This window comes from Syngnathoides biaculeatus, chromosome 7, assembly GCF_019802595.1.
Source record: "Syngnathoides biaculeatus isolate LvHL_M chromosome 7, ASM1980259v1, whole genome shotgun sequence".
Lineage (NCBI taxonomy): Eukaryota > Metazoa > Chordata > Actinopteri > Syngnathiformes > Syngnathidae > Syngnathoides > Syngnathoides biaculeatus.
In genome coordinates this window covers 2376266-2397665 of record NC_084646.1, presented here as the reverse complement: position 1 = coordinate 2397665, position 21400 = coordinate 2376266, and the positions used below count along the sequence as shown (strand labels likewise).

Sequence of the window (21400 nt, the reverse complement as noted above, 5' to 3'; positions counted from 1 at the left end):
CATGATTTTCACGCATTACATCCTTCAGTTTATCAAAAATATTGAAGTGTTTTAATCTGAAGCCATAAATTGGTATCAGGAGAGGATAACTCATCGGTAAAAGTTAGCACGGAGTTCTTTTCCTTTCCTTCCTGACCCAACATGGCTGCCTCAAGTACACGTGGAGCGTTTTCCGAGAGAAGAAAGGGAGAAAGGTCAGTATGCAACCAAGTTTGTCTTCAAAATGCTAATCCATCAGTATTATTAATGCATAAGTGTCATTCTAGAATAAGAATTCATTAATAAACGTATCTCTAGTATGTACCACTTCACAGAACTGATAACATACCCGTCCCAAGCGAGAGGGTACATCTTTTTTGCCTTTTGTTTAACGAAGACTCAAGATCATAAAAAGATTGGAGAAAGGAGAGACAGCAACACCACCAAGGCTTCAGTCAGGCAACTGTTGTGACAAATATTGAAGACAAAGCTCGTATTTTAGCGCATGTGAAGGGTTCTATTCCTGTGTCGGACACAATGATCACAAAACAAGGTTCTTTGAACTTGTCGAGATGGAGAGGATTGAGGACCAGGTTCCTTCGCAACAGCTAAGCACAGCCTCCCCTTCTTCTCCTCCAGCTACCTCTCAGCAATAATGCTAAGTACATCATCTTGTTTATTTCAATGTATTTGTTTTTTTATACAAAGTATTTTGATGCAAATTCTGACGTTAATGTCTGACGTCAAAATTCGAGTTAAGTCGCTACTGTAGGAACGGATCTCAGTCGTAGACCGAGGACTCCCTGTATATCACCTAGGTATAACTCATCTTATTCAAGATTTTTTTTTTATACGGGTGTCAGTTGTCATTTGGTCGGATCAAATCCCCATCCTTCGCGAATCGTGGAGGTCCACTTCCTTGACGTCGATAATGTTTCCATTTATCAGCACGACCCCTGAAGACGAGGGGGTGCAAATCCCCCCGAAAGAAAACCAACATTGATTTCCATATTATGATGCCAATAGAAAACCATTTCACATTTTCTAGGAGGAATGTTCCTGCAATTAAATGGAGTGACACACCCATCCAAAAAAAAAAAACCAAAACTAAGCAACACCTCTCACAACTGATAGGAAAACAATCATTGAAAATGGAACCTCCCGTGTTTAGGTAATTATGGTAAAGAGTTGGCTTGCACACACAAAAAAAAAACAAGCAAACATTGGCTTCAATCATGACACGAGAGGGGGAAAAAAACTGCATTTCACCTCGGACCTCGTTGCGAAAACAAGTTGTGATCCGCTTCATTAACTCATCATTCTGTAAAAAGAGCCAACTTTCAAGTTGCGGAGCAAACACGTAAAGGGGCAGGCAGACATTAGCATTCCTTACGAGTTGTCTTTCAGGCCGCCCTGATAAATGAAGCCAAGTATTCCCTTTTCCATTTTAGTTGGCGTTTGCACTTCAACATTCCCGGGGGGAAATGTCAGTGTGTAGCTGCTAAACGCTTCCACGTATTTATTCACCAGCTCGTCGGCCTGACTGATAATGTGTGGCTGGATTTTAGGGATTGCGAGTGGAAAAAAATGCCCCCCCCCCTTCCCAAGTGGCTGTATTCGGATAGAACTATAAAAATGAAAATTAAAAAATGCATGAAATTGGACAACCACGTCGTGAAATAAGGCCTCATTAAAATGGATAAAAATCATTTATGAATCAGCGTTACCAATTCAAATGCAACAATGTCATCCATCAGCAATTGTGTACTGTATATTATGTATAAATACAAATCTATCATGATAATAATTATTAAGGAGAATGTAATATGATATTGACCTTTTAATGTGGAAAACAAGTGCAGATTGTCAGGCGTCTGTGCATTTTTGCCACGAGTAGGCGTTGGTTTCGATTTGCTCCAGTTCCGACCTCCCAGGAGTGAGTTTAATAGCCGGTAGTAGTTAATTTAATAGTTTTGATGGACTCTCCATTTTTTGGCGTTTTTGCATTGCCCGTCTGCATAGTATAATTGGACAAATGGATTTGTCTTTAATGGACTGCTGGAAATGGCTAAAATTTCCAGGAAGACAAAAAACACAAAAACAAAAACCAGCTGCTTTAAATTAAGAAGAAGTTATAACTCCCGGGTTTGTTTGTGTGCATTGGTCTTTGAGACTTTTATGGCGGGCAGGAGGAGGCCCGGAATAATCAACCTCTTGACTAAATGGTGTGGTTGCCTTTGGGAGAAAATTTTGAAAAATATGTCAGGGGGTTAACTCTGGGAGTACGGGAAATTTGTCCTAAAACTAATAACGCCAGAGATGCAATTTCAAAAGGACTTTTGTACTGCTCTGTGGTCGACTAATTCACAGATTGATAAATTACTAACATTAAACTTTACTTTTTTCTTTTTTTTTTGACATCCATTCAAATTATATTATGAGAGGAGCCACAGCTCAGTGGTTAGAGCATTAATTTGGTAAACCAGGGGTTGTGAGTTCGTATCCCACTGGGGCCTCCACTTCCCGAGAGGGGTCACGTCAGGAAGGGCATTCGCCATAAAAACTGTGCCATACAAATATGAGTGTTCATCTGAGATGTCACGCTCTGGCGACCCCCAACAGGACAAGCCGAGAGGAACTTACTTTTTAATCCAAACCATATTATGATATTTATCTCAGTGATTGTTTAAGTGTAGTAGGCACGCCACCCATGATACATACTAAATAATCAGTAAATTAAATATTCAAACAATGCCTAAAGTTACAGTGGTTAAACTTTTTTTTTTTAATACAATGCAGTACAGTTAATTCATACACAATAAATGTGAATTTAGAGTTTTAGAATGGTTTGTTTTGGTGCGAAACGTTCAAGAACCAAACCAAATCTTGTATGTAGCGTAATTCCCGGCCTTCAGAGCACACCTGGTTATAAGCCTCAGCCAGTACATTTGGAAAGGAAATACCATTTGATACATACATAAGAAGCACCCGTGTAAAAGCCACAAGTGCCCAATGTGAAACTCACATTGAAACACGAGGTATTTACAAAGAAAGACGGTAGAGAGAGAGTTTAACGCTAGCGCCGCCGTGCTAATGCTAACGCTAGCACAACCGCGCTAACGCTAATGCTGGCGCCGCACTAACAGGGCCGGTTAAAAAAAAAAAAAATCATACAGGTAAAAACCACTGAAGCACGGCAGTAACATGCTAGTGCAGCACGAACAGGACCAAACCGGTAAAAGTCACTTCCTCGGCACTTACATTCCACCAGTCTCACTCTTACCTTTTGCGCTCGAGTTCCCCATTGCGGCCGTTAGAAAAAATGCACAAATTAAGTCGCGGCTTATAGGCTGGAAATTTTGGTACTTGCAGGTCCACACATTCACATCCACTGGAATCGCTAAATAATTATCAGTACATTAACATATTGATCTTATGCCATTTGCACTTTCCTTTGTATACCCGCCAACTACTTGATGCCAAAAGCGTGTGTGTTATGAGGAACGCAGAGCGAGCGCGCGCCTCTTTTTCCGACTCACCGCATGTGCGTAAGAGCTGTAGGTGCTGAAGGGAAGGGCGATGGCGGGGTTGAAGATGCCAAACTGGCCGACCATCTGCTGCATGCGTCTGATGGTGCGCTCCTTGTCTGTGTCGGCGAACTTCACCACCAGGCTGGAGGAGGCGCCCTGAACGGATGGCGGCGAGAAGAGCGGGTCAAGGTTAAAGGTCACGTCGGTACATCGGTACTCAACCGGGCATACCTAAGTTGACTTTTCAGGACTGAAATGACTGAGGTACTGCGGTAGGTTTGGATGAGTACATGCCGTTTCAGAAGTCTTATTATTATTAATTATTTTTTCATTCAGGAATGATCGTCATATAGCATCAGAGTAGACGACAGGTAATCTAGAAGAGATTTTTAAGAAGAACTTCTGAGTCTGTAAGAAATTAACCATCTACACCTCTTTTTTTTTTAAAGAAAAACTGAATAATCTTATCAAACGATAACGATCTTCCTTTCCTGCCTGTTCATGCAAGTACTGTACATCAACAATATGTAAAGTCTTCCTGACACTTTTCCAAGATTCTTTAGAGGTCCATAACATATCATATAACATATCTCTAAAATCTATATCATATCATCTTGCTCAGCCTTTGAAACGTAACCCTGATCTTGTCCCGAGTCATGAAATCGCGGCACTGTGGATCAGCTGGAAAGCGTTGGCCTCACAGTTCGGAGGTCCCAGGTAAAATCCCAGAGCCGCCTGTGTGGAGTTTGCACGTTCTCCCCGTGCCTGCGTGGTTTTTCTCCGGCCACTCCGGTTTCCTCCCACATCCCAAAAACATGCAACATTAATCAGAAACTCTAAATTGCCCCAAGGTGTGATTGTGATAGCGGCTGTTTGTGTCATAAGCAAGGCTGGGCCACCGGTCACAGCTGTTTCACATTTGGACTGTAATTAGACTGCCATTTAAGATGGAGTTTTAGTCACTGGCATTTGCCAGTTCGTTGCCTTGCGTTAGTGAGTTGCATTCACTGCCTATGGGACTCTCTGCTTCTATGCGTAAGTTACAGTAACCCTAGACACAGACATTCTGTGCCCTTTACTTTGATACTGTCCTGTTGAGTTTGTTACTTTGCCCCAGACTCATCGGAGCTTGCTGTATGTCTTTTGGTTTTACGACTAGCCTAGCGTTTCTGTACCTCTGCCTTGTCGGACTGCTACACTGTATATGACCCAGTTTCCGGAATAAACTATATTGAACATTATGCCTCTGCCTCGAAGCCCTGCATTTGAGTCCGCCGCCGCACCAGAGGTTCGTGATAGTTTGTCTCTATGTGCCCTGCGATTGGCTGGCAACCAGTTCAGGGTGAACCCCGCCTCCTGCCCATTGGCAGCTGGGATGGGCTCCAGCACTCCCCGTGACCCTTGTGAGGATAAGCAGCTAAGAAAATGGATGGATGTATATTCCTGAAATCACGATTCCGCATTCATGTCTTCTTTACTTAGTTTTTCTGTCTGAAATGTATGTGCTTTTGATCTGTTCCCTCACATACATCTTTTGATGTTTTTGCCAAATGTAAAGGAATATAAAAAATAATATATATATCTATAATATATATATATATATATATATATATCAAAGGAATATGAAATGCTATATAAGGATCATTGTCCCCCAATTATAATACTGTAATAACACATCCTCTAGCTTTATCCCCGAAATACAAGTATTGTCAGTAACCTGGATTCTCGGTTAAAGGGGGGGAAAACATTCCCACTCATTTTGAAACTATAAATGGACGCGCCATCAGCAAGCGACCATTGACCGGCGCGTAAAGGAAAAAGTGGTGCAATTGCTTTCATTTGCTCCTCTGGCACTTTGTCGCCGCCGTCGCCATTCAGCAGCGCGAAATAACAGACCCAGCAGGTGGGCCGGCCACACACCCTTCATTAAGAATCCTCAAATGATTTAGCGCTACAGTTGACCTTTTTGCGCGCACCGCCTCTCCGGTGCGCCGCGCCCCTATTGTGCCCAATCGATGCACATAAAAGGCCGAGATATTACTCTGATCCGACGGTGTGAAAGGTTGTGTGTCACTCACAATTAGGTGCCCCCCCCCCCCCCATCCCACCCCTCTGAAATTGGGGCAAGCTTGTCAATAGCGTCAATCACAGTGGCGAATGAGGGGTGATGTTCACCGGATAAGGAACTTTAATTTTATTTTTTGGGAACGATAAAAGCAGTCGTCCGCAGTTTTACGATGGCGTTGTCACCACTTTCTTCTCACCACCACGTTAGTGAATGAGAACTTTGTCGGTGCCCGCCATTTGCCGTCCTCATAAGCCACGCCCCTATTTGCCTAGAAAAGGTCATCAGTTTGACGTATCAAAAATCAGATCGGCGAAGAGCTTTGAAGGTCTGAGAGATGGTCCCAAAACTTTTATAATCTTGATCCCAATTTCTCAAAAAGGTTGGGATCATTGGAAAATTGTTTCAAATACATAAGAATAAAGCACAGTGAAGAGTCATTGCCAGTTGATCATGAAACTAGCATGAAAAGCGGCAGTAAGTACGAGTCTACTCATAAGCAAATTCTTTAAATAGTACATAAAGTATCTATTATTATATTATTAAGGTATCTATTATTATACTATTATGTACGGCATATATATATATTTTAAAGTTGAGCTTTCACTATAAGTGCTTGTGCAGATTTGTGTGTGAAATACGTGTATGGATGATTTAAATGGAAGCAAAGTGTTGTCTTGATAAAAGTATGAAATTGACCCGCACGTCGCAAAAATTTCTGTACAAGGTTCAAACAACTATGGAGCGGGACATCATACGGCAACAAGACTGGGACAAAAACTATTATGTGCTGCTAAGATTGGAGACCCCGATGTATTGCCAGGATGTATGTCCTCTTGGTATCCTGCCCCTTCTTTCCTGTTTCTAAATTATTCTGTTGCTATTTCACACAAGGTAAAATTACAGTATTTTTCTTTCTTTGTATTTTTCCGACTGTTTATAGTTTCTTTTTTCTTTCCCATAACCAGCTCTCAGGTTTTCATGTTGGTTACACCTCTAACTACAATAAATGTAGTCTTTACAAGCCAAAACAGAAACGAAGACTGACTTACAGCTCATTCCAAACCGTAATCACATTATTTCTCCGTTTAATTATTATTATTTTTCTAAAACATTTAGCATCATTCAGGACTATTTGAATATCTGCTGCTACTACAAAGTGGTGATAAATATGTCATGATCCTGCCGGTAAAGCCAGCCCTGGCTGCGCGGTTGCCCGCGCGGTCGCGGTGTTTGGGAGGCACACACCTGCGCCTCATGCTGGCTGATTGGCTCCGGTGTATATAGGACCATGGGGACGACTGGTCCGGGCCAGATCGTTGCGATTCATGCCCCGTTCCAGCACTCCCGTATCTCTGATCGTATTCCCGTGTGTACCGACCTCCGCCTGTCCTCCGACCAACCCCGTAAGACTGACTCCTTTGATGCTCCTGCCTGCTTTGATCGATCTCCCGTGTACCGACTCATGCCTGCCCGCTGACCTGCTCTCTCCGCCCGACGTCCTGACTACCGCTGCTGCACCTGACTGCCTGCCCGATCCCCGACCCTGGAACAATAAACGTTTTTCCCGAATTACCTCTGTGTCTCCCGTGTACTCCTGCATTTGGGTCCTACCTCCGTTCCGATGGGTCGTGACAAAATATAACTGAGGAAGAGGCGGTAATAAACATCACTGTCACAACTATTTGTGTCTGCAACACAACACATTATGAGCACTCTCAGCCAATACCAAGGTTAATTTTGACACCCTTGTACACTGCCACGGTTTATCCGTTTTGTCTGTCCGGCTTGTTTTAGTGTTTTTGTCAGTAACATTATCGAGAGGTTTAACAGTGGCAGCGTTCGGGAAAAGGGCGGCGGCGCTCCGGAATACAGAGAAGTCAACGATTCGAGCCGCTCCTCGTTGGAAACATAAGCGCATATCTTACATTTGTAGTCGGCTACTTGAAACACAAATTGGAAATAACCTTGGGTAATGAACCACATGCTGCTTGCACCTCGTATAGAGACAAAGACAGTATTAGGTTATCTAACCACATGTAGCAGCCCCTTCTGGTAATTTTAATTACATGTGTCAAGGTACATTTTTCAAAGACGACGAAGAAGAAGGCTATTACATATCTATATTTACTGTACATACATTTCTTTGTCAACTGTTCTCTTTTAATTCTACAGGTGAAATGTATATATTTAACAGACACGGACATTTTTTTCTTTTTGATAATACATTTTCCCCTTTGCATGTCAATAAATACGTCGCCAGGCTACCAGTTAATACAATTTTAGATTGTAATGTGTCGAAGGCTTCGCTATAGGCATGTGAACTTTTAAGCAAAAATCTCGTTACATTTTAACCTGCTTTGCGTGAACAGCGAGGTAAACAATGCGCTCTCCATCAATGTTCATCAATGATGGGGAATTCTAGTCTAAGGGGGGTACCCTTAGACTCCATAAAGTAATTTAATAGAGCAATCAAACAGCACTTTCAATCTGGATTACAACACACCAGTAGCTTGCAGAAGCACTTTATTATTCATCGGGGCAAATGAAATATAGCAGCACTTGCACTTTATTTTACTACAAAATAGGACCATTGCAATGCACTTTAACTTTTACTTTGCAATTACGACCACGTGACATGACTAAATACTGTACTCTGCTTCCTAACATCAGCGATTGCTCATCAGAATTGATCAAAGCCTCCTGATCTATTTTATTATTGTGACAATATTGGGAAATACACAGCTGTTCTTATCATTTTCTTGTAAGAATTGATACAGTACTACATAGAGCAGACATGAAACGCAGTATCCAAGGTCTGACTAACATGGCAGCTGCTGTTGCACTTGTCCAATGAGAGAAATGTACACATTAGCACCCCTTCAATAAAAAAAAAATAAAATTACAATATAGTTTATACTTATTTGCTTAATGTTTACTTTCTATTACTTCGCGCCACTTAAGAACTTCCTAAATACCGTAATTTGCGGCCTACAAGCCGTGACTTTTTCACATGCTTTCAACCCTGCGGTTTATGCGGTGATGCTGCTAATTTGTGCATTTTCTTTATTTTTTTTCGTTCTCATTCGAGCGGAAAAGGTAAGGTAAGAATGAGACCGTTGGAATACATGTGCCGAGGAAGTGACTTTTCCAAGCCCTGTTAGCACTGCACTGGTAGCGTTAGCGCTGCACTGCTGGCGTGTTGCTGCTGGGTTACTGGCGTGTCTCAGTGATATTTACCGGTAGGTTTTATTTTAGCCGGCCCTGTTAGCATCCGCACTAGCGTTAAACTCTTTCTTTGTACCGTCTTTCTTTGTAAATATCTCGTGCTTCAATGTGGCACTTGCGGCTTTTACACAGCTGCGGCGTATGTATGTACCAAATGGTATTTCCTTTACAAATGTACTCGGTGAGGCTTATAACCAGGTGCGCTCTGTAGGCCGGGAATTACGGTAGTTGTGTTTTTAGGTTGTCTGATCCCTAAAAATGAGGGGAGCTTGTAAAGCGACAAACAAACATAGTAGTATTCAAGGTTTTCTGACTCAGGCAGCAGCTGCTATCACACTTAAACAAAAGCCCCCCCCCCCCCCCAGCCCCCCGAGATCACAAACACGTAGTTGTTTACAGTTATTTGGAAACGGATGCCCATCACAGATACATTTGTAGACATATAGAGGGCCGGAAAATAAATAAGCCATATATATGCATGGAGTGACACTTATTTGCAAACTCCACATAGTGTCTGTGGCACAAACGCTCTCATTCTACCTGACTCACACATGTTATCCATACAAAATGTCCAGTGGCCCCTGAATAACACCAATGTATTCGTCTCAACTTCTGCAACAGGAAAATAAGATCAGTCAGGGAGAACTTTGACCCTTTCTCGTGGTTTGTGAGAGTGAAAAACAGGCAGCCTGATATAGAAAGTGTGTGCTCGTGCATAAGTTGCAGGCCTCAATGTACTCTCTGTTCTATGTATGCACATGCAGACATGCGTGCGCACGCACACACACCAACAAGTCATGTTCACAGTTGTGAGGATGGGAAACCTTCCTGGAGAAATAGTGAGGATTTCAAAAGTCCACCAAATTTGTTAACCCTGATGAAAATGTCTGACTGGTAGGGCTCTGAGGTGTAAACCTCACAATTAAAAAGAAAAAAAAAATAGGAACATGAAATTTGGTAGACATGCTATCATGAGTCTCGAATATCCTTCACTGCAAAGTCAAGAACATGGGGTAATTTTAACTATTTTAAAGGAGGAGAGACTGCATAGAGCAATCACGGGGAATGCAGTCAGAGTACAAGTCTGACTAATTCAGTCACTCACATTTGAAAAATGTACGGGTGTGGTCAGTCATGCCCGCAGTTATAAGGTTACGGGTGTGGTCAGTCATGCCCACAGATATAAAGTTATAGGTGTGTGTTCTGTTTGTAATTATGAGTGTACCCCTTTAAGAGCAGAGGGGGGGCGGTGTCGGGTAAACTAGGAAGTAGAAGTCGCCTGTGCAGGAGGTTGAAGACCGTGTGCTTCCGTGTTAAAAAAAAAAAAAAAGACGTCAGGCTGTGGTTCACTGCGCTGGATTGTTTTCCATGTGCGCTGAGAGTGTGCGACAAGTGCGCAATTGCGCAGCTTCGAGGGAACATTGGTCAAGACTACACAAAACAAGCGACATCTTTCGATATCCATGTATTTCTACTCGTAACAAATTTCGCACGCGTGATTTTTCGTGCTCGACTGTGCAGATTTGCGAGTGCGATGGCGCGTGGGCGCATACGCGCCCGTCAAATCACAGTGGCTGCTAATTGCTGGCACCTTGAGATGCAAGTTTAATTTGCTTGCAAAACAATCACATCTCAAATTATCCTTTGCTAATTAAGTGAATGAAAATTGCAATAATCCATTTCAGCTCTTCAAAATGATGCAGTAACATTAGTCGTTCTTCACAGAGGATAAAGAATATGTGCCTGTGAGTACTATGTTTCTTCTAAATCTGATGATCATGTTCAAAAACCCATTGCTTAAAGCGTTAAGACGCTTCCACATACAGTAGATGCTACTTGTAAAGCTGTCTATGGCATTACCAATTTTGTGTTAGCATTAGGATTGTGGACTTTAAAGCTCATTTCGTATTTTAGCTATATTGCAATATATCAGATGGCAGCTAATAGTGGCTTTATTTTTAGCCCCTAATATCAGTATCAGCTGATAAGGAAAAATATATTATGTGATCACATGTAAATTGCGATAAAAGTACATAGCATTATGTTATAAATTCTAAATCATTAGGTAGTGGAGATAGACGCATAAATAGTGTGTGGCTATGGAGTATCATATATTGGTTTGTCAATGCTGATTAGTGCATTATTGCTTTCTCGATTCCTTTTTGCAATCAACGTATGGGTGACCTGCTTAGGGACACACGCGGGTACGACTACATAGCGCAGTCCACGTATTGAAACGGACGGTCACGGCCCGCTGAGGGTTAGCGCCGTCCGCCTCAGGATATGAGATGCTGATCATATTTCTATAATCAATTTAGCAGAGCAGGAGGTATAAATCCCGTCCATTCACTCCTCTCCCTCTCTACACCCCCCTCACCCCACCCCCCACCCCTCCCTTCGGCCTCTTGCTTATAGTCGGATGAATAATTCAGCAGCCAATGTGGCGAAAGGTGGAGTAAACAAGTCTATAGCCAAATATCCCCAGAGGACGGCAAAGAGAGACGAGCACGGGCCAAAGAGCTAGCGCGGGTAGCGGGGCTGGAGCGATGGGGAAGGACAGTATCTATGGAGAATGGACATCAAGAGTCTTTCCCGGCGACCTACAGTCATTTGCACTTAGATTGACTCGCAGGGTTTCGCTCAAACGGCACAGCTGGCTTTCTAGTGGCTCTCTCGCCGCAACACATTTGGCGACCATTAATAATGGAATCATAAAAGGACAAACACGAGCGCTGTGAAGAGAGGTAGGAAGATAGATAGCGAGAAAGAGACGGGGGAGGGAGCGAGTTCAGGGTCCACTTGCTTCCAACAAACAAAAAATGCAGATGAAAGCGCCGCACACTTGCGGTCTTTTGTGGTAATAAGAGATGTCCCCCTGCCAACTACGCCGACTCTAAGCAGACTCTGTTTCTTTTACTCCGAGTGGGCCTCAGACGTAAGCATAAAATTAGCTTCTTGAGCGGCGAATCCGGAATTCATAGGACACATGGCGCGCTTGTAACCTTGTGCCACAGTTATAGACAGTAATTATGTACGTAACTGGAACACTGCTGATTGACGACTCTCCAGATATTCAATCATCACCCTTTCACTTTGCCCATTTATTTTCAAACATGCACCACTAAGGTTCCAACAATAATAGAAATGTACGACCATAGATGACCACGGCGAACCCCAGTGGCGCGACTTCAAGAAATATGCTAATAACACTAAATATTGTTGCTGTCCGATAAAGAGCATGTTTCTCCATTTTTTTATTTTTTTTTTTAGCCGTAACACAAGAAACATTTGAGGTATAAAAGTAAAATGTCATCTGTTTTGAAGTCACATTAAATGTTTTTCATTGGTCAGAAACTTAGATAGCTTACCGTTATTACCGGCCTACAGAGCGCACCTAGTTTTCAACCTCACCCAGTACATTTGTAAAGGAAATACCATTGGGTACATACATACGCCGCAGCTGTGTAAAAGCTGCAAGTGGCCACATTGAATCCCACATTGAAACGAGATATTTACAAAGACAGTATACAGAGAGTTTAACGCTAGCGCCGCGCTAACACTAACACTAGCGCCACACTAATGCTAGCGCTGTGCTACCAGGGCCAGTTAAAAACAAAAACATACTGGTAGAAATCACTGAGACATAGCAGTAACACACTAACGCAGCGCTAACAGGGCTGGATCGGTAAAAGTCACTTCCTCGGCACATATATTCCACCGGTCTCATGCTTACCTTTTCCGCTCGAGTGCCCCCTTGACACCATTAGAAAAAATGCACAAATTGGCCGAATAACCACATAAACTGCAGGGTTGAAAGTATGTGAATGAAGTAGCGGCTTATAGGCCGGAAATTACGGTACGTACAAATTTGAATGCAGGGCCTTCTTTAATATCGAATTTTGAAAAATCTATTTTTTGGGCGTCAGTGTTATTACCTCTTGTTGTTTATTTCTTGCTACCAACAATAGTTTTAAATGTCTGCTCTATGTATACAAATTTTGTGATAGAATCACTATTCTGTACATGTTTGAATGATCATGGAGGAAAAACTACCACTTCATCAAACAATACTTATATTCATATATGATATAGAGTACAGCAAAAATTAAAAGATATCTTTGGTCATATTCCTATTGAAGAAAAAGTCATTTAATCAGATAAATTATTTAAAATGTAGCTCATTTAGATTCATAATTATAAACACAAACTACCTTTTTAATTAAACAATAAACCTCAGTTCTTTTCACCACGAACTCGGTGAGACTCAAATCACAGCGCCTCTGCTAGCTGCAAGCAATTACTACGCTCAATCTTTCTGGATGTGCATCTATTTCATTCTAATATAATCAGATCCATTATGCCTTACATCTGGTGGTGCACTGTCCATCTCAGCCACAAAAATCAAAATCTCTCTTGGCTGTGATGATTTTCATGTTGGAAATGGTATTTGGTTGAGGGGACTACTACAATCAAGTAGTGTATAGATCTTGTGCACGTGACGTCACCATGTTCACGGCGCCATATTGCTGGTCAAAAAGAACTGCTCGACAGTATGGGGGACATTGAACCGGAGCAGAATATACACACTGCCTGAGACTTGTTATGCTGTTGGTTGTCACAACAGACGAGACAGATATTCAAAGAGATCTTTCTATAGAATACCTGCTGAAAAGACCAGAAAAGATCGATGGATTTCGGCAATTAAACGTGAAAGATGGTGCCCAACCAAATACACACGACTGTGTAGCGATCACTTCACTTAAGGTAGGAATTATTCTTCTCAATCTCAAATTCCCAAGAAGTATTTATAGTGCCAAGTTGGCTCGTTTGAGAACAATGTGATTTAAAAAAAAAAACGACAGGGAGTCGGCTCCTCCGTACAGGAAAGCGTGTTGCGGCCACATGTTAAACTTCAGTGAACCTCTCCCGACAGATGTTTTTTGCTTTTTTTTTTTAACATGCATTGTTCTCTAATGAATCCAATGCGAATTTTAAAAAAGAAAATAAACCAATCTTCTCAATCTCAAATTCCCAAGAACTATTTACAACCCAAAATTGGCTCATTTGAGAACAATGCGTTAAAAAAAAAAAAAAGACAGGGAGTAGCCACAAGTTAATCTTCAGTAAATCTCTCCGCTACAGATGTTTTTTTTTCTTTTTAAATATGCATTGAAAAAAAAATTTAAAAAAGAAAATAAACCTTCGGTCACACAGATGTTTACATAGGTTAACGTGTGGCCGCAACACGCTTCCGTGTACGGGGGCTGAAGCCTATCCCAGCGTTTTGTTTTTTTTTAAATACGCATTGAACTCATTTCAGAACAATCCATATTTTAAAAAAAAGTCTGTCACGGAGAGGTTTATCGAAGTGTAACGTGTGGCCGCAGACGCTTCTTCACTATGTGGGATTTATTCTAGATTGAGAACATATCCAGCAACTAAATATTCATATGCGTCCAGATTTTTCTACGCTTTCAAACTCTTCCGTGTAAATCTCGCCGACTTACTCACCAGATCCATGTGTAGATCCAGTTGTCCAAGACAAGTGGAAGCGGGTTAAGAGTCCACTTTCTTATCGGCGAAAACATCGACTTTGGCATGAAATACGGGTCCTCTATCCCAAGTGTCTCATTTTTCCACGTACCTTTGTTTATTATAAATTTCTAAATGTTTAACAGTAAAGGACAAAACTCTGGGCATCGTGCTATAAGACGTATTTCCGTGTCATCTCCAACCGATTTAGGATTGAGCAATGCTTTGCTTGACCGGCAGTATGGCCAGTCACGTGACTTCGCTGACGTAGGAGCACGAGCTCTGTAGAGTGTTAGTGCGAGGAAAAAGAAAAAGTACTCACTGGCATTGTCTGACTTCCGTGGAGGGCACCAATTGCTGACTGAGCTTCGGTGTGTGTGGAGAACTTGACAAAAGCGCAACCTGGAGAAAAACACACACACAGACAGACACACACAACCGGCATGAATGCGCAATCAGTCAAGCGAGGTGAAAAAGAAAGACGATGTAAATAAAGAATGTGGAAGTGGATCAGACATCACAAAAAGAAAGGACCGCGCGTTCCCTGCACAGTGGGCGGCCGTGACAAGCGGGCGGAAGCTACGGGCAAAAGACTGCACAGATGAAGTAGAAAAGTGTGCTATTTAGCACTGCAAGCCCGTCTGTGCATTTTAAACACGGGCCAGACTCGGAGTCACGCTGGCCCGCGACAAGATGTGGATCGATACTTGTCCTTGTACATGTCCTTCTCCAATATTGTGGTTAAAAAACATAGGAAGCGTCTCACTAGCATCTTTCTACATGTTGATCATTAAATATTCAGTCACTAAAATAGAAAATGGATGACTCCGATACAAAAAAAGTATTATATATATATATATATATATATATATATATATATATATATATATTGTCTGAGCCGTCTTATTGTTAAAAATACACATGGTCGGACACATTTTGTTCCAGACGAGACTCAGAACGAGGGAAATCTTAGTGGAGACTGTGGCGTAGCGTCTTTATTTTTTGTTGTCATTTCTTGTCAAATATACCCAACAAAGTACAAGAAAAACTATTGTACTTTGTAGTATCTATTTGGTGCCAGCAGTGCCTTGAGATTGAAGTCGCTTTCCCTATTCTCTCGATCATGGTGTCAAACTCATGGCCCGGGGGCCAGATGTGGCCCACCACATGATTTTATGTGGCCCCTGAAGGCAAATCATGTGTATCAGCTTCCATAAATTTTGTGCTACCAAACATCAACAATAGTTGAAAAACCCACTACCCTTGATTTCTGATTCCAAAACTAGTTGATAAATTTTAATGTGTAAATATGATTCGTAGGCGGCACGATGGATCAGCTGGTAAAGCATTGGCCTCACAGTTCTGAGGACCCGGATTCAAGCCCGGTCCCGCCTGTGTGGAGTTTGCATGTTCTCCCCATGCCTGCGTGGGTTTTGTCCAGGCACTCTGGTTTCCTTCCACATCCCAAAAACATGCAACATTAATTGGAGACTCTACATTGCCTCTAGGTATGATTGCGAGTGCGGCTGTTTGTCTCAAGGTGCCCTGTGATTGGCTGGCAACCAGTTCAGGGTGTACCCCACCTCCTGCCCGTTGACAGCTGGGATAGACTTCAGTACTCCCACGACCTTTGTGAGGATAAGCGGCTAAGAAAATGGATGAATGTAATATGATTGGTCAATTCCCGATTTTCACGGTTTCAGTCATAATGGCCCTCTGACAGAAACCGTAACTAAAATCTGGCCCACGACAAAAATGAGTTTGACACCCCTGCTCTAGATTGTCCGTAGCTCTGAATCTGAGTGCGAATGGTTGTTTGTTTTTATGTGCCCTGGATATGGCTGGCACGCACCTCTCGCCCAGACAACTCTGATAGGCTCCAACACGGCCATGACCCTAATTAGAATGAGCGGTACAGAAAATGGATGGATAAAACAGTTTGTGGATCTTGATGAGCATTCGGAGGGATTTCTAATGTGCCCAAACCGGCCACTCGGGGGCAGTATAAATGTTTTGCAGATGGACACAAAAAGAGTTTCATTAATGCAAGCGTTGAGTAAACTGGACTAACATTGTTTTTGAATAATGATTATTGTTATTTGTTTGTGGTGATGCAATATTTGCAATATAAGTAGCTATTGATTAAAGCAAAGCAAATTTATTTGTATAGCGCATTTCATACACGAGGTAACTCAATGTGCTATACATGATTCAAGGCATTTGAAAACAAAGAGATAAAACATTTAAAATGTAATAAAAATAATAAAAATGACGAAATATTAAAAAAAAGAGACAAAACCGCATACAGTGCAAGTAATATGATCAAAAAGTGGATATATTCTAAAAAGCATGAGAAAAAAAAAAAAAGAAGAGTTTTCAACCTGGATTTAAAAACATTCACACTTTGGGCTGACCTCACCTCTGTTGGCAACTTATTCCATTTGTGTGCAGCATAATAGCTAAATGCTGCTTCACCGTGTTTGCTTTGGACTCTGCGCTCCACTATTTGACCTAAGTCAGTCCATCTCAGAGCTCTACTGGGTTTGTGTTCTGTAAGCATTTCTTTCATGTATTCAGCACCTAAATCGTTTAGTGATTTATAGACCAGTAGAAGAACTCTAAAATCTACTCTAAAGATGACTGGAAGCCAGTGCAACGAATTTAGGATTGGAGTTACATGCTCTCGCCGCTTTGGTTTGGTCAGAACGCGAGCTGCATTTAATACTTTTGGGAGTCCAGTCAGAAGACCATTACAGTAGTCAAGTCTACTTGAGATAAAAGCGCAGATGAGCACTGATGAGTGTTATAACACTGCTACACAGAGAGTCTAGGTTAGCCTATGTCGTTTTCTATTGTTTGGAATTTAGCTAAGCAGACTTTTGTAAGGTAAAGTTGTGTCATCGTTTTAAATAGACGTGTGTTTCTCCTTGTTTTGACTTCGTTAAAACCTATTTTTTAAAGAACCGTGTTCTCGCTGCCAAACTGTTACAGGACTTGTGAAATACAAGTTCACAGCAGAATTACAGTACTTGTGAAATTACAGTAATTGTTCACTGTGCTAGTAAAAATTTTGCTCGCAAGTCAAATGGGAAAAAAAAAATAGCCAAAAGATTGCTTATTACTTGAAAAGCTACACCATTGCAGTGAGAAAGTCTGTCCAAGTAAGTAGTAATAATATCGAATGACTTCTGCAGCCAGTGAAAGATTGTGGAGCAGAGAAGTATCAGCGCCTTTTAATCCAACGTAATCACTGAGAGATGATTAAAAATCACATACTAAAAATAACATACAACAAAGTGATTTCCCACTGTTTTAATTGAACACGTACAGTTTTGTAGCGCTCCTTGATGCAGAGCACACGGCTGAGCCACACAAAGAGAAATAAAGCTTCCTTGGGCCGGCCCTGCGCACCCTCACAGCGGGGACATATGAATTGTTTTGACATCCATCTTTCCCCTCCTCCTCTTCCTCCAAACTACTGCAGAGCCACAATGCTCCGGCTTCCAGTCCTTTTAGATATAATTCCACAACGATTTCCATAAGCGCTAGCTGGGGAATAAGCGGCAGAGACATGTCAGGAGGAAAAAAAAAAAAAAAAAATTCCCGTCGCTCTGTGCTAACGCTCTTATGTGAATTTAGGAACTTCAGCGATGTCCATATACCAAGCCCCTTCTACTATTGCATTATTTTTATTTTACACGGTTGGTTTGATATTTAGCGGTGCAGACCATTTTGATTTAGGATCAGCGGGAAGCCACTCTTGATCCAATTGCGCACTGAGGTGGACACATCACCGGGGATACAATCAGGGTCCGCGAGATCACAAGATGATGAATGTCATAATCAAGGCTGCTACATTTGATCAGATAATAATGCCTTCGTCTTTAGAATGGGTGAAGCTGCGCGTGGCTCATTGCCCAAGGTTATTCTCGCACGCCCTCGCCCAAGCAACCGTAAACAATGATATGTTTGTGATGACAAGGCGGCTTACGTTCAGAGTGAGCGTGAGAGCGGCTTCTGAGTTCGTGAAAAGAGCTTGGATACTTCAAGCCGCATGGTGGCTCTCTACAATCTCTCCCTCTTTCCTGCAAGGAATAAAATACACCTAACTCCTGAGGCCCTATTTTCGTGACCGGTGTAAAAAGACGAATGCAAGACATCATATTTAAACACGACACAGTCGATCTCATGTCCGGCTCATCTCATTCTCTTTAAATACGACACAATGAAAGTCTCGCACGAAACATCTTTGTGCGGAAGAGAATGATTCGTAATCGGAGTGATCTGTACATTGTCACTGATCTTGGCTGGTGTGGCAACAGACAATGTGAGTGTGTACCCTAATTAAACACAAAATGAGCTGGAGATAACAGCTGGCGACTTAAATACCGTATGTCCATTCCCGATTGTTTGTGTGTCCCGATACGTGATTTAAAGAAAAAAACTAACTATGAATTGATTTCTGCAATGACTCAGAGATTCAATGCCTACTGATTACATATTTATTAATGGAATATGTCTGACATCCATTACAAATATCTACAAAACATAGAGATTTATCTGCCTATGCCCTGATCAAATTCACCAAAATCTCGCTAGACCAGTGATCTAGCTAGTGTTGGACTTAGGCATGGTCTCAGCAGATGAAGGTTTAGATCGACGTTGTGCCACCAAATTGTCACTGCACCAGGCGCATGTCCGAGGAAACATCCTCGCTGCCCCAAAATGCCAAGCTTGTCACAAACCTGTCGAATTGGGAAACAATGCAATTATTGCGCTTGCATAAAAATCAGGATACGCCATTTCTTTATGCTCCACTGGAAATGGGGCATCCATCTTTGAGTGTCCCAGTTTCGGGCACCTTACGCTGTGGGCTGTGATGAATTCAAAGGGCCTGATTTACTGAAGGTATGATTACTTATGATGAGGTTGTACCTGGCAAATGGGGAAAAAAAATGAAGTTCATTTTGTGCATGCTGGGTGGAGTGTATACTAACCCTTGGCCTGTCTTGGCCAGATTTTTTTAACCTCAATGAGACCAACCTGGTTGACTAGGTAAAAAAAATAAGAAATTAGCACATGAAATGGGATTTATCAAAGTAGAGAAGAAATTTTACCGCTAATTTTGTGTTTTTAAATACTGCACCTGACAAGTAGGCACAACCTGGCATGTGCGGAGGTGGCAGTGTAACACGGGCAAAATTAGAGGAAGCGATTTTTCCGCTCGCATAACGATTTTGAAATGCCAGAAGCAAAAACAAGTTACACATAGTTTTTTTCAGTAATATTATACTGCTGAATTATCCAAGTGATAACTGAGAGCCAGTCACAAGGAGTCATCCCATGTCATTAATAACAGTACTCTGCACTTCTATGCATTTAGCTTTTTATGTGGTTGCTGGCTTCTGTAAAAATATCAGTGACATATTTCAGTTCTATAATTAAGTAATATGTTTGTCTTCCACTAACACTTCCAATTCCATCAGTTGAAAGTTTCTTTGCACTTGCTGAGTTCTCCCAAATTTTTCATGGTGAGAACCAGAAATGAAACCGAAAGCACAAAAACGTCTTTTAAATATAGCTGTTGCTGCCATTTTTATACCTGTTGCCAAGAGTGTGCAAGGAAACATGTAACATGTCGCTTGTTATCTGGGATCTTATTGAAAGATATCGCGCCGAACTCACCCACCAACAGCAAACACAGTCCGTTACAGTGAACACGTGACTGAACGCGCACTATTCGGGATGTTAGCAAATCAAGTCTTCATACAGTATTTCATTCTGAATTCCAAAAACGTTTTATATCTTTCTCTGCCTTTTCACTCCCGTCCGCTGGAAATGAAAATACTTCAAGTGAACAATCTGGATAAAACAAGGACAGCGCGGGAATGAAATCTTGGTTTTGCAATGCATAAGTTGTTTTTTCCTCTTGATATGATATACCTCTATATGCTGAGAGAGACTCGATAATAGCAAAGTCAGCGTTTTGAAATGACATGCACCGTTACAGTATGTGATTACAATTACTGATAAAGGGTTCTCTTCTGTTCAGCTATGCACCAATACGGTTTTAAACACGGTATCTACTGTATGTATATCTTTTTTTTTTTAAACCGATTAAAATGTGATTACATGCAGTGGGGCATGCAAAAAGAAGATACTGTAGAAGTGAGGTCCAAGTTAATATTCTGCCCCGTTTACTGAGACTGGGGGGGGGGGGGGGGGATCTCTGAAACTTGCACATAGCACTCTGACAATCGACTTTAAGCAAACTAGGATATCTGCAAGAGCAACTTATTTTCGTCTGCAGCAAATGGAGACTGTGACCCTGCAGTCCCCCAGCAAAGTCCTTTTGCATGTACTGCCATCCTTGGCGTGAGAAGTGTGATACAGAAAAGGCCACAAACTAATGGCTTCACCGGCAGCAACATTTCGTAATCGTGCTAGTCAGCTGCAAACTCCAAATCCTTATGGACTGAGATGTTTCTCTCCTTGGTGTCAGAAGTGGGGTTCACTCAAATACACGAGGGATTTGACAAGTGACTATATGGTCACCTAGAAGTGGGCTAGCATCTATCCAAGAAAAACTAGATGCAATTTATTTTTGTCAACAGCAGGTGTGACCCTATGGATGGACTGACGTCACACCCGGTGTCAGAAGTGGGATACAATGGACCTTTCCGACGTGTCAATCACTCGTACAATAATAGCCAATCAGATCGGCGCATTGTCTTAACCCCTGGCTTGACACGCCCCTGTCGCCGGATGGTCCCACAAGGAATGCTGGTTGTCAGTAGCGTGCGCTTGGAAAAGTTCATGTTACGAAGAAAATGGTCCTCAGATGCGCTTGGGGAACGTGCAATTCTGATGAAAGGTATCCTGCTACGTTACAAGGGGCCCGCTTGATTCATTTTCCAAAGCCTAAAAAACAGTTGACGAAGTTGACGATGGAGTAAGGCTTGCGGAAGACCGCACGTACAACTAAATGTGAACAATATCAAAGAAAGACAAGGTTGTATGTTTGAAGGTAAGTGAGGGAGAAGTATCTTCCCTGAGTTTGATTGAA

The 21400-nt window shown here is 41.9% G+C and overlaps 1 protein-coding gene across 1 annotated transcript in view; it reads right to left on the bottom strand.

The window, feature by feature from the left end:
• The window catches only part of celf5a (cugbp, Elav-like family member 5a), a 339264-nt gene that overhangs the window by 51038 nt on the left and 266826 nt on the right, over positions 1-21400 (bottom strand). Inside the window, exons 5-6 of the mRNA XM_061824403.1 lie at positions 14657-14736; positions 3519-3665 (exon numbers count right to left, since the gene is read on the bottom strand). Of these exons, the coding sequence (XP_061680387.1) occupies positions 3519-3665; positions 14657-14736 (227 nt within the window). The remainder of the gene's footprint in view (positions 1-3518; positions 3666-14656; positions 14737-21400) is intronic.